At 32.9% G+C, this 13,591-nt stretch overlaps 7 protein-coding genes across 7 annotated transcripts; 6 read left to right on the forward strand and 1 right to left on the reverse strand.

Annotated features, from left to right (window-relative positions):
- The first annotated feature begins 249 nt into the window (after nt 1-249).
- LOC139092714 (adult cuticle protein 1-like) lies at nt 250-924 on the forward strand. The gene is made up of 2 exons (XM_070643234.1): nt 250-353; nt 426-924. The coding sequence occupies exons 1-2, from the start codon at nt 348-350 to the stop codon at nt 804-806; spliced, it is 387 nt and encodes a 128-aa protein (XP_070499335.1). The 5' UTR covers nt 250-347; the 3' UTR covers nt 807-924.
- Nucleotides 925-2,130: 1,206 nt separating this feature from the next.
- On the forward strand, nt 2,131-2,777 carry LOC139092739 (adult cuticle protein 1-like). Its single transcript, XM_070643272.1, has 2 exons — nt 2,131-2,202; nt 2,281-2,777. Exons 1-2 carry the CDS (start codon nt 2,197-2,199, stop codon nt 2,656-2,658), a joined length of 384 nt encoding a protein of 127 aa, XP_070499373.1. The 5' UTR covers nt 2,131-2,196; the 3' UTR covers nt 2,659-2,777.
- A 1,764-nt stretch (nt 2,778-4,541) lies between these two features.
- On the forward strand, nt 4,542-5,192 carry LOC139092180 (adult cuticle protein 1-like). Its single transcript, XM_070642503.1, has 2 exons — nt 4,542-4,636; nt 4,709-5,192. The coding sequence occupies exons 1-2, from the start codon at nt 4,631-4,633 to the stop codon at nt 5,072-5,074; spliced, it is 372 nt and encodes a 123-aa protein (XP_070498604.1). The 5' UTR covers nt 4,542-4,630; the 3' UTR covers nt 5,075-5,192.
- A 1,431-nt stretch (nt 5,193-6,623) lies between these two features.
- Nucleotides 6,624-7,279, forward strand: LOC139092169 (adult cuticle protein 1-like). The gene is made up of 2 exons (XM_070642492.1): nt 6,624-6,720; nt 6,793-7,279. The coding sequence occupies exons 1-2, from the start codon at nt 6,715-6,717 to the stop codon at nt 7,168-7,170; spliced, it is 384 nt and encodes a 127-aa protein (XP_070498593.1). The 5' UTR covers nt 6,624-6,714; the 3' UTR covers nt 7,171-7,279.
- Nucleotides 7,280-8,376: 1,097 nt separating this feature from the next.
- On the forward strand, nt 8,377-9,041 carry LOC139092732 (adult cuticle protein 1-like). The gene is made up of 2 exons (XM_070643260.1): nt 8,377-8,485; nt 8,558-9,041. Exons 1-2 carry the CDS (start codon nt 8,480-8,482, stop codon nt 8,921-8,923), a joined length of 372 nt encoding a protein of 123 aa, XP_070499361.1. The 5' UTR covers nt 8,377-8,479; the 3' UTR covers nt 8,924-9,041.
- Nucleotides 9,042-10,359: 1,318 nt separating this feature from the next.
- LOC139092703 (adult cuticle protein 1-like) lies at nt 10,360-11,143 on the forward strand. The gene is made up of 2 exons (XM_070643223.1): nt 10,360-10,493; nt 10,566-11,143. Exons 1-2 carry the CDS (start codon nt 10,488-10,490, stop codon nt 10,917-10,919), a joined length of 360 nt encoding a protein of 119 aa, XP_070499324.1. The 5' UTR covers nt 10,360-10,487; the 3' UTR covers nt 10,920-11,143.
- Nucleotides 11,144-12,165: 1,022 nt separating this feature from the next.
- Nucleotides 12,166-12,753, reverse strand: LOC139092722 (adult cuticle protein 1-like). Its single transcript, XM_070643248.1, has 2 exons — nt 12,692-12,753; nt 12,166-12,619 (listed from the first exon to the last, which is right to left on the reverse strand). Exons 1-2 carry the CDS (start codon nt 12,695-12,697, stop codon nt 12,266-12,268), a joined length of 360 nt encoding a protein of 119 aa, XP_070499349.1. The 5' UTR covers nt 12,698-12,753; the 3' UTR covers nt 12,166-12,265.
- Nucleotides 12,754-13,591: the final 838 nt, after the last annotated feature.

The raw sequence follows: 13,591 nt of genomic DNA on the forward strand, positions 1-13,591 counted from the left end.
AGACATGAGGGTGGTCTGACGGCTACGTGACGACTAATATGTATCTAAATCTGGAAACCGTAACCACTATAATTACTACAAACTGCTACAAATGTTCATGTTTGTATGTTCCCTTTGTGTGTTTGTATCAAACCAGCGCAATTGCTCTCCTGTGTTAATTCGCGCTTTAAGACACAATTTTAATTTTATGAATGTGAAAAACTATATTTTGTTATACATACCCCACTTCTAAATAATTGGGAACTCAAATGAATGATATATAAGTCGATTATAAATGTTATTCTGCATCAAAGCAACTGAAACATTTAAAGCAAATAGTTCTTTAAACAAAAACTAATCAAATCAAAATGAAAGTAAGTACTATGCAGATATTAGAATTATTATCAATGGAACTAACCTGATATTTCTCTTTTGTGATCTTTTAGGTATTCGCTTTAGTAGCTCTTTTCTTCGCTTGCGCTCAAGCCTCAGCAGTCTGGCCATATGCCGCCGCTCCATGGGCCTACTCAACATACTCACACGCACCAATCACCCAATACTCATCATACCCAGCTGCTCACTATGCTCATGCACCAGCAATCTCATATGCCGCTCATGTTGCTGCTCCATACGTCGCTGCCCCATATGTTGCTGCTCCATATGTTGCTGCTCCATACGTCCACGCTCCAGTTGCTAAAGTTGTTGCCCTTCCACATGCTGCCACATACACAGCTGCCAACAAAGGAAGCGTACACACAGCTCCATTACCAGGACACACCGTTTCACAGACATCATTGAACTTGGCTCCAGCACCAGGAACCCACTAAATTATAACTTAATGTGATTATTGTCAGTAAATATCCAAAACTGCCAATGTTTTCCATCCTCAAAAACCAAAAACTTGGAAATGTAATAAAAATAAGAACATCTTAATGAAAAAACAAATGCTTACTCTTTTTATCAATTCAAAAAATGTTTTAACGGAATTTGAAAATTTAAAATTAATAGAGGTGTGATAGTGGTGAAAATAAGGTCAGTATTTATTTAGAAAAAAAGCTGCAGTATGAAAACAACAAAAATAAAATTAAAGATTTGCGGTTTTCATATTTAAAATTACTATCAAGCCTATCAAGCCTTGATAAGTGACTGAATAAATAGAAAATTCAAGAATCACAACATAAAAGTCGTTCTATTATGCAATATTTCAACAATAATTTAGAAAATTTCAACTTCAATTCTTAGATTTTATCATCCAGAAAAAGATTTCTTATCATTTTCTTAATCCGGATGTGAGTTTCAAATCGCACTTTTATTTTTTTGATACACTAATTTCTTGAAAAATACTGTTGAAAAAAGAAACAACAAATGAAGTATTGTTTTGTGTGTAGCAAGATTAAGACAATATTCTTAAGAGAATTGAATATCAGGCGAATGTTGTAAAAATACAGCTGGATGACTTTAAACTGTTCTCTGCAGGAATCTCATTTGGATTTAGTTTTAATTTAAAAAAATCAATCTTCTTCTAGTAGTCACCTTCGATTTCCACATATCGAAAATTACAGACTCCGGGATAAAAAATACTATCAGGCTAATTAAAGACTAAATTATCACTTTCAATCTCCAAATACAAAAATACTTCCTGACTATCGACGACTTATTGCTACTCCTGAAAATGTAAACTTGATGAATTATTTTAGCAACTCACATACGAATTTACTTAACAAATTAGTGATATTGAACTTTTTTTTTCTTAATTTTCTTTTTGTACACTAAAGTGAATTTATTATAGTCTTTCCGGATTTTTTTCATGTCGGACGGTTGGTCCGAAAAAAAACTAGACGAAACTAGAAAATATAATATAAAATTGAACAATTCACACTGTAAATAAAACGGTCATCAAAAAAATTAACTAAAGTTAATTTTAGAAAATAACTACGGTAATAAAGGACAACTCTAAAAAGTTGCGTACCTGACTTTTTACCAAAATAAATACACTTGTTTAGAATTAGTATGTGTATCTACTAATATAAACTCTCCTGTATTAATTCGACTAATCGCGCTTTAAGAAAAGCTATATTTTGTTACACATACCCCACTTCTAAATAATTGGGAACTCAACTGAATGATATATAAGTCGATTGAAAATGTTATTCTGCATCAAAGCAACAGAAACATTTAAAGCAAATAGTTCTTTTAACAAAAACTAATCAAATCAAAATGAAAGTAAGTACTATACATATATTAGAAATCTTATCGATGGAACTAACTTGATATTATTTTTTTTTTTTTTTGATCTTCTAGGTATTCGCTTTAGTAGCTCTTTTCTTCGCCTGCGCTCAAGCCTCAGCAGTCTGGCCATATGCCGCACCATGGGCATACTCAGCTTACTCACACGCACCAATCACCCAATACTCATCATACCCAGCTGCCCACTATGCTCACGCACCAGCAGTCTCATATGCCGCTCATGTTGCTGCTCCATACGTCGCTACCCCATACGTTGCTGCTCCATATGTTGCTGCTCCATACGTCCACGCTCCAGTTGCTAAAGTTGTTGCCCTTCCACATGCTGCCACATACACAGCTGCCAACAAAGGAAGCGTACACACAGCTCCATTGCCAGGACATACCGTCTCACAAACATCATTGAACTTGGCTCCAGCACCAGGAACCCACTAAAAAATAAATTAATTGTGATTATAGTCAGTAAATATCCAAAACTGCCAATGTTTTCCTTGCTCAAAGACCTTAGACTTGGAAATGTAATAAAAATAAGAACATCTTAATGAAAAAACAAATGTTTACTATTCTTTTTATTTAGACTTTTTCGATTCAGAAAACGTTTTAACGGAATTTAAAAATTTAAAATTAATAGAGGTGAGAAAGTGGTGAAAATAAGTTCAGTTTTTGTTTAGGAAAAAAGTGCAGCTTGAAAACAATTGGAAAATTGAAGATTTGCTGCCTAAATATTTAAAACTATTATCAAATGCCTTAATAAATGATTAAATTAATGGAACATTTAAGGATAAGAACAGGAAAACCGTTCCAATATGTAATATTGGCATTTGAAAAAAATTGGTAAAATTTAAAATTCTAGTCATCCAGGAGAAAAAATTTATCATTTGTTCAATCCGGATATGAGTTCTAAAACCCATTCAAAGACTTCTAACATACTACTTACTTCCTTGGCGAAGGCGCACGTGGGTCCACTGCCGCATTTAGAATTAATCGAAAGCTGGATCTGTCTTGAGATAACTTCTGCCAGTTTCTAATTCCCAGCACTTTTGCATAGTTGTTCACATAGCAATCTCTATTTGGTCTACCTCGAGATCTCTTTCCATCCAGAAAATTACCAGTTGTCGCTTGTGACATTCAATCATCATATATTCTTTAGGGTTTCTGAAAAACCGCGTTTTTTCAAAACCGCGGTTTTGCGGTTTTCCAAAATTTTAAAAACCGCGGTTTTGCGGTTTTTTGCGGTTTTCAATTTTCATACAAATGTATGAAATTTTTGAAAAAATTTAAATTTGTAGTTTTATGCATAAAAGTATTAAATCTTTGTATTTTTCTCCATTTTATTAAATTTAGTTCCAAATTGCTTGATAAAATAGTTAAAAAAAATTTTAAATTATTTTTGAAAAATTACCTTCAAAATTTACTTTTTGTGAATTTTTTCCATACAAAGTGTTAAAACCGCGGTTTTTTTTTCCTGCGGTTTTTTTAAAACGCATTTTGGGCCAATCTGCGGTTATGCTTTTTAGAAAACCGCATTTAATCATCATATATTCTTGGGTTGAAACTAAAACAAACCATTAATAGATTCAGAGAAGGAAAAATTAACCTGATCTTTTACAGACTTCAGCACAAAAATATTATTATCAGGCTAATTAAAGACCAAGTTATCTCCACTTTTTATCTCCAAATTGCCAAAAATATTTTACACACGGATAGTCCAAACAATAAAATACTTCCTGACGTTTCACTAGCAAGAACGTTTTGCAACTCCTGAAATTGCGACCTTGATGAATTATTGTAGCAACTCGCATACGGAATTCCACAACTGGAATGTACGCAACGAATTGGTGATATTGAACTTTGTTTTTCTTAATTTTCTTTTTGAACACTAGTGTGAATTTATTGTTGTCGTTACGGGTTTCTTTTTATATCGGATAATTGCTCAGCTTAATAAACGAAACTTAAAATGTAATATAAAATTGAACAATTCACAGAGTCAACTAAAAGGATATCTGAACGAATAAGAATATAATCTGTACCAAATAGTTTTCTCGCAGTAGACAAACCTGATAGTTGGGCAAATCTTATGTTAAATACATTATAATCATAAACAAAAATGCAATTAACATTAGAAAAACATATCGAAAAAGTTGCGTAGATAAGCATTCCGGACTTATGAAAAAAATAAAAACACTTGTTTAGAATTAGAATGTGCATCTACTAACATAAAGTCTCCTGTGTTAATTCAACTATTCGCGCTTTAAGAAAAGCTATATTTTGTTATACATACCCCACTTCTTAATAATTGGGAACTCAACTGAATGATATATAAGTCGATTGAAAATGTTACTCTGCATCAAAGCAACTGAAACATTTAAAGCAAATAGTTCTTTAAACAAAAACTAATCAAATCAAAATGAAAGTAAGTACTATGCTGATATTAGATTTTTTAACATCGGAACTAACTTGATATTTCTCTTTTGTGACCTTCTAGGTATTCGCTTTAGTAGCTCTCTTCTTCGCTTGCGCCCAAGCCTCAGCAGTCTGGCCATATGCCGCCGCTCCATGGGCATACTCAGCATACTCACACGCACCAATCACCCAATACTCAACATACCCAGCTGCTCACTATGCTCATGCACCAGCAATCTCATATGCCGCTCATGTTGCTGCTCCATACGTCGCTGCCCCATATGTTGCTGCTCCATACGTCCACGCTCCAGTTGCTAAAGTTGTTGCCCTTCCACATGCTGCCACATACACAGCTGCCAACAGAGGAAGCGTACACACAGCTCCATTGCCAGGACATGCCGTCTCACAAACATCATTGAACTTGGCTCCAGCACCAGGAACCCACTAAGTTATAAATTAATGTGATTATAGTCGTTAAATATCAAAACTGACAATGTTCATAATCTTCAAAAACCAAAAACTTGGAAATGTAATAAAAATAAGAACATCCTATTGAAAAAAACCAATATTTACTGTGTATGAATTATTCCTAATCTGTTTAGCTTTTTGTGTGATTCGCGACACAGAAATTGTGGCTAGGTACGTAGCATTGATATACCCTAGGTCATGCAGCGTGCAGAGTTGGGGAAAGCAAAATGTCCATACGGACAACAACATTCATCACGACAAAAACCGTCAGAACAACAAAAATCATCCATCTTAATGTTCATCACATCGAAATCAATATTCATTTATTAAAAATCCATAATTAAGTTTGTAATAGCCTGTGACTTGGTCTCTTAAAAATTTAATTATAATTCATGAAAAACAGAAATAAAATATAACGTTTTTTTTTTTTAAAAAAAAAAAGCTTAGCTTTTTCAAAATATGATATTGAAGTGACTTAATATACAATGGGCATCCTCACGAGTAAGCTTAATCAATATATTTGAGTATTCTTCTTGTTTATTTGGGGTGATGAGAACATCAGGCTATGCAAAAGTTTAGATAAGCAGATGGAGACTGAATAGGCAATTTAAAATGGCTTGTCCCCATTTGTCCCAACAACTCTTCATCAAACTCATTCATCCAAAAATTGTGCATATTAATTCAGCAAAGTGCTGCCAAGCTTGATTAATTAACATCCATGAAATGAGCAAAATTGTTAAACATCTAGGATATTTATTATCAAGTTTTTTATTCAGGTCAAAATAGAATCAAAGATTGGTTTTATTATTCAAATGAGTTACAAAATTATCTGTACATTGATAAAATGGATCTAAAAGTATCACATAATGCCAATATGTAGATCGAATCACTAGGATCGTGATTCATTGGAATTCTGGAAGTTCTGTTCGTTATCTTACAATTATAGATATTGATTGATAAAAATTATGGATTGGATTTTTAACTGAGGTCAATATTAGTGAAGTCCGTTCAAGGTCATTTGATACCAAGAGAATTTGAGATAAGTGAGGTCACTAACCTCATCGGCTCCGACCTCTGACTTTCTGTTAAGAAAAGATTGGCTTTACACTTGATGTAAATTTTAAAGTAAAAGTAATTAAAAGGAAAGAATTAATTTATTAGACCGAATTTAGCTTGATATAGATCGAATTTAGAAAAGTCCATTTGAGAGCAGGATTTCTCGTTATGTTTGCATATTTGACACATTAACAAAAAAACACTTGTTTAGAATTAGAATGGGTATCAAATAGCTTAAGCTCTCCTAGGGGCCATTTCCTTATTATATTACGCAAAAGAAGTAATTATTTAGACTATTTCCCTCTTTATTATAAACTGTCCCTACAAAAAATTGTATGACTCCCCTCCCAACTAAAAAGCGAACGTAATTACTACACGACCCTCTGTGTTAATTTAACAATTCGCGCTTCAAGAGAAACTATATTTTGTTACACATACCCCACTTCTAAATAATTGGGAACTCAACTAACTGATATATAAGTCGATTGAAAATATTATTCTGCATCAAAGCAACTCAAACATTTAAAGCAAATAGTTCTTTAAACACAAACTAATCAAATCAAAATGAAAGTAAGTACTATGCAGATATTAGAATTCTTATCAACGGAACTAACTTGATATTTCTCTTTTGTGATTTTCTAGGTATTCGCTTTAGTAGCTCTTTTCTTCGCTTGCGCCCAAGCCTCAGCAGTCTGGCCATATGCCGCTCCATGGGCATACTCAGCATACTCACACGCACCAATCACCCAATACTCATCATACCCAGCTGCTCACTACGCTCATGCACCAGCAATCTCATATGCCGCTCATGTTGCTGCTCCATACGTCGCTGCCCCATATGTTGCTGCTCCATATGTTGCTGCTCCATACGTCCACGCTCCAGTTGCTAAAGTTGTTGCCCTTCCACATGCTGCCACATACACAGCTGCCAACAAAGGAAGCGTACACACAGCTCCATTACCAGGACACACCGTTTCACAAACATCATTGAACTTGGCTCCAGCACCAGGAACCCACTAAATTAAGAGTTATTGATATTATAGTCACTAAATATCCAACGTTTTCCATCCTCAAAAATCTAAAACTTGGAAATGTAATAAAAATAAGAACATCTTAATGAAAAAACAAATGCTTACTCTTTTTAACCATCAATTCATAAAATCTTATAACAGAATTTGTATATTTAAAATTGATAGAGGTGAGAAAGTGGTGAATATAATTTCAGTTTTTGTTTACCTAGGAAAAAAAAAAATGCAATGAAAACAAATATAAAATTAAAGATCTGCTGCCTAACTATTTAAAATTACTATCAATTACCTTAATAAGTGAAAGAATAAATGGAAAATTTAAGGGTAAAAAAAATTGCTCCATTATGAAGTATTGATATTTCAACATAAATTAAATTAAATTTCAGTTCTAAGATTTTATCATCCAGAAGAAGAAATTTATCATTTTCTCAATTCGGAAATGAGTTTTAAAGCCCATTTAAAGACTTCTGATCAATCTGGTTCTTAGGAGTGACCTTCAATCCACACATTTTCTTGGATTGAAACTTAAACTAGCCAAAAGTAGATTCTGAAAAGGGAAAACTAATCTGATCTTCTGCAGACTCCAGGATAAAAATATTATTATTAGATAAATTAAAGATCAAGTTATCTTTAAATTGCCCAAAAACTTTTACTCCCGGAAGGTCTAAACACAAAATTTCTTTCTGACATATCACTAACAAGAACGTTTTGCAACTTCTGAAATAGTGACCTTGATGAATTATTGTAGCAATTCACATACGGAATTCCACAGCTGGAATGTACGCAACGAATTGGTGATATTGAATTTTGTTTTTCTTAATTTTCTTTTTGAACACTAGTGTGAATTTGTTGTTGTCTTTACGGATTTCTTTTTATATGGGACAATTGGTCTGCTTTATAAACAAAACTTAAAAATATAATGTAAAATTTAAAAATTCACACTGTCATTTAAAAGGACATCAAAGAAAGAAACTAAATACGTTAATAATGGACAACAGCAGTGTCAAACCTGATAGTTGTGCAAATCCTATGTAAAACATGGGATGCGTAGATAAGCGTACCGGACTTATGAACAAAATGAAAACACTTTTTAAGAATTAGTATGTGTATCTACTAATATAATCTTTCCTGTGTTAATTCGCGCTATAAGAAAAGCTATATTTTGTTATACATACCCCACTTCTTAATAATTGGGAACTCAACTGAATGATATATAAGTCGATTGAAAATGTTATTCTGCATCAAAGCAACTGAAACATTTAAAGCAAATAGTTCTTTAAACAAAAACTAATCAAATCAAAATGAAAGTAAGTACTATGCAGATATTAGAATTCTTATCAACGGAACTAACTTGATATTTCTGTTCTGTAATCTTTAAGGTATTCGCTTTAGTAGCTCTCTTCTTCGCTTGCGCTCAAGCCTCAGCAGTCTGGCCATATGCCGCCGCTCCATGGGCCTACTCAGCATACTCACACGCACCAATCACCCAATACTCAACATACCCAGCTGCTCACTATGCTCATGCACCAGCAATCTCATATGCCGCTCATGTTGCTGCTCCATACGTCGCTGCCCCATATGTTGCTGCTCCATACGTCCACGCTCCAGTTGCTAAAGTTGTTGCCCTTCCACATGCTGCCACATACACAGCTGCCAACAGAGGAAGCGTACACACAGCTCCATTGCCAGGACATGCCGTCTCACAAACATCATTGAACTTGGCTCCAGCACCAGGAACCCACTAAATTATAAATTAATATGATCATAGTCATTAAATATCCAAAACTACCAACGTTTATCTTCCTTAAAAATCTGAAACTTGGAAATGTAATAAAAATAAGAACATCTTAATGAAAAAACAAATGCTTACTCTTTTTATCTAGAATTTCTCAATACATAAAATGTTTTAACAGAATTTGAATATTTAAAATTAATAGAGGTGAATAGTGGTGAAAATAAGTTCAGTTTTTGTTTAAAAAAAGGTGCAGCATGAAAATAACAAATATAAAATTGAAAATTTGCTACATACAGATTTAAAATTACTATCAAGAGATGACTAAATAAATGGAAAATTCAAAGAAAACAACAGGAATATCATTGCAATAAATAATATTGACATTTCAGAAATAAATTTAGAAAATTTTAAATTTCGACTGCAAACAGTTTCAAATAATCGCCTGATCGAAAGATCTTTATCTCAATCCGGATGTGAATTTTAAAAAACAATGATAAATCATGTTGTAAGTCAGTAAATTCTTGACATACTATTGGAATAATACTATTGAAAATATAGACACAAAATGACGATATTGGTTTTTGCCCGAAGCTTGAAACGAGATCAAGAAATATCAAAAGAGTAGAATTTACGACAATTATAATAGAAATTCAGCTGGATGACTTTAAATTGTTCTCCGCAGGAATCTCATTTGGATTTATTCTACTGAAAACAATCAATCTGTTTCTAAGTAGTGACCTTCAATACTCACATATCCTTGATCACAAAACCTGATCTACAGTCCCCAGGATAAATTTTTTTCAGACTAATCAAAGACCTGAAATCTCTTTACTATCCAGAACTTATAGGAAATCTTGATATTGTGAACTTGAATTGTTGTAGCAACTCGTATATGGAATTGCACAACTGGAATTTATGCAACTAATTGGTGGTATTGAACTTTGATTTTCTTAATTTTCTTTTTGTAAACTAGTGTGAATTTGTTGTTGTCTTTACGGATTTCTTTTTATATCGGACTATTGCTCTGCTTATTAAACAATTATTTCTGAAATTTTAATGAAATTAAATTTCATATAAAGTCCAATTTAAAAATTGAATCATATAAAATTAAAAATTTCACACTGTCAAGGACATCAAAGAAACTACTCATTGGAAAATAAAATTAATTTTTGAACTGCATTAATAAAGGACAAATCCGAATTAGAACAAAAAATTGTGAGCAAACCTGACCGTTGGGCAAACCCTATGTAGAACACATTTGAATCATAATACAAGATTAATGAACATCAGAAAAACATAACTAAAAAGTTGCGGAGATAAGCATACCTGACTTTTGAACAATATAAAAACACATGCTTAGAATTAGTATGTGTATCTACTAACATAAAGTCTCCTGTGTTAATTCAACTATTCGCGCTTTAAGAAAAGCTATATTTTGTTATACATACCCCACTTTTAAATAATTGGGAACTCAACTGAATGATATATAAGTCGATTGAAAATGTTATTCTGCATCAAAGCAACTGAAACATTTAAAGCAAATAGTTCTTTAAACAAAAACTAATCAAATCAAAATGAAAGTAAGTACTATGCAGATATTAGAATTATTATCAACGGAACTAACTTGATATTTCTGTTTTGTAATCTTGTAGGTATTCGCTTTAGTAGCTCTCTTCTTCGCTTGCGCTCAAGCTTCAGCAGTCTGGCCATATGCCGCCGCTCCATGGGCATACTCAACATACTCACATGCACCAATCACCCAATACTCATCATACCCAGCTCACTATGCTCATGCACCAGCAATCTCATATGCCGCTCATGTTGCTGCTCCATACGTTGCTGCCCCATATGTTGCTGCTCCATACGTCCACGCTCCAGTTGCTGCCCTTCCACATGCTGCCACATACACAGCTGCCAACAAAGGAAGCGTACACACAGCTCCATTACCAGGACACACTGTTTCACAAACATCATTGAACTTGGCTCCAGCACCAGGAACCCACTAAATTATGAATTATTGTGATTATAGTCAGTAAATATCCAAAACTGCCAACGTTTTCCTTCCTCAAAAACCAAAAACTTGGAAATGTAATAAAAATAAGAAAATCTTTACAAAAAAAAAATTACAACTTTTTTTCACTGTCTACTTTATATCTCAACTACCTTTTTTCTCTTTCGTCACAGTGTACTACACAAATGTTTCAATAAATTTCTTAACTAGGTATTTTAATCTATTACTATTACTTTAATCTATCTGTATGTAGTATTTCTATTAAAAACTATAATTTTAATTAAGGTAGTTGATGTAATCATGTAAAAATCTACATGAATTTAGATATAAACAATCACAGTTTATGTTGTCCCTTTGCTTCTCAGTTTTGAACAAGTAGGCGAGTTAAGTCATATTTGATTAATTTTTGAAATATTGCTACATTTTTCATTAAAAAAAATTATCACAAAACAGAGGGAATAAAAAATTTCAGTTGTTCGTGTTACGAAATAAACGAACGGCCCCTAATAGGATTTGAAAACTAATGACTCAAGGACATTTTAGGTATTTAAATTTTTGTCGAGTCGAATTAGTGCATTAAGACAAATTTGTTCAGTTAGCAATTGATATCACTAAATAAATTCCGAAAAACATTGCTCAATTTAATATTGAATTTTCATTTTATTTTAGTGATATAATTGCTTAGAGTGAAACAAAATCTGGCATAATGCACTAATTATGAGAAATTTTAAATACCTAAAATGTCCTTGAGTCATTAGTTTGATTAATAAATCCTATTAGGGGCCGTTCGTTTATTTCGTAACACGAACAACTGAAATTTTTTATTCCCTCTGTTTTGTGATAATTTTTTTTAATGAAAAATGTAGCAATATTTCAAAAATTAATCAAATATGACTGTAACTCGCCTATCTTGTCTCAAAACTGAGAAATAGGGACTCATAAAGTTCTGTGATTGTTTATATCTAAATTCATGTCCATCTTTGATAGGACCATAAATCGTTCTCAATACATGTCTCTCGAAGACACCAATTGCTTCTTCATCTAGCCGTTGTATTCCAATCAGAAATACTACATACACTCTGATCAACGTTTTATAGATATTATTTTTCTAGATATATGCAAATTAAAATATCAACTTCAAAATTTCGCGGAGTTTACTGTGACGAAAGTGAATTAGGAAAGGTAAATAAGATTTAAAGTCGACAGTGAAAAAAGTTGTAATTTTTTTTTTTTTGTAAAGATTTTCTTATTTTTATTACATTTCCAAGTTTTTGGTTTTTGAGGAAGGAAAACGTTGGCAGTTTTGGATATTTACTGACTATAATCACAATAATTCATAATTTAGTGGGTTCCTGGTGCTGGAGCCAAGTTCAATGATGTTTGTGAAACAGTGTGTCCTGGTAATGGAGCTGTGTGTACGCTTCCTTTGTTGGCAGCTGTGTATGTGGCAGCATGTGGAAGGGCAGCAACTGGAGCGTGGACGTATGGAGCAGCAACATATGGGGCAGCAACGTATGGAGCAGCAACATGAGCGGCATATGAGATTGCTGGTGCATGAGCATAGTGAGCTGGGTATGATGAGTATTGGGTGATTGGTGCGTGTGAGTATGCTGAGTATGCCCATGGAGCGGCGGCATATGGCCAGACTGCTGAAGCTTGAGCGCAAGCGAAGAAGAGAGCTACTAAAGCGAATACCTACAAGATTACAAAACAGAAATATCAAGTTAGTTCCGTTGATAAAAATTCTAATATCTGCATAGTACTTACTTTCATTTTGATTTGATTAGTTTTTGTTTAAAGAACTATTTGCTTTAAATGTTTGAGTTGATTTGATGCAGAATAACATTATCAATCGACTTATATATCATTCAGTTGAGTTCCCAATTATTAAGAAGTGGGGTATGTATAACAAAATATAGCTTTTCTTAAAGCGCGAATAGTTGAATTAACACAGGAGACTTTATGTTAGTAGATTCACATACTAATTCTAAGCATGTGTTTTTATTTTGTTGAAAAGTCAGGTATGCTTATCTCCGCAACTTTTTGGATATGTTTTTCTGATGTTCATTAATCTTGTATTATGATTCAAATGTGTTCTACATAGGGTTTGCCCAACGGTCAGGTTTGCTCACAATTTTTTGTTCTAATTCGGATTTGTCCTTTATTAATGCAGTTCCTAAAATTAATGTTACTTTCTATTGTTACTATTTTACCAATGAGTAGTTTCATTGATGTCCTTGACAATGTGAAATTTTCAATTTTATATAGGTAATATTAATAATTTTAAAATTGGAATTTATGTGAAATTTAATTTCATTAAAATTTCAGAAATAATTGTTTAATAAGCAGACCAATTGTCCGATTTAAAAAAAATCCGTAAAGACAACAATAAATTCACACTAGTGTACAAAAAGAAAATAAAGAAAAGCAAAGTTCAATACCACCAATTCGTTGCATAAATTCCAATTGTGTAATTCCATATACGATTTGCTACAACAATTCAAGTTCACAATATCAGGACTTGCAATAAGTTCTTGATAGTGAGAAGATTTCAGGTCTTTGATTAGTTTGATGAAATTTTTATCTTGGGGACTATAGATCAGATTAATTTTCCCTTTTCTCTCTCAATACTAAGAATCATTTTGATTGTTTTTAATAGAAAAATTC

The sequence above is a fragment of the Chironomus tepperi genome, unplaced genomic scaffold (genome assembly GCF_022539635.2).
Source record: "Chironomus tepperi strain 1889 unplaced genomic scaffold, CSIRO-AGI_Ctep_v1 contig_16, whole genome shotgun sequence".
Classification (NCBI taxonomy): Eukaryota; Metazoa; Arthropoda; class Insecta; order Diptera; family Chironomidae; genus Chironomus; species Chironomus tepperi.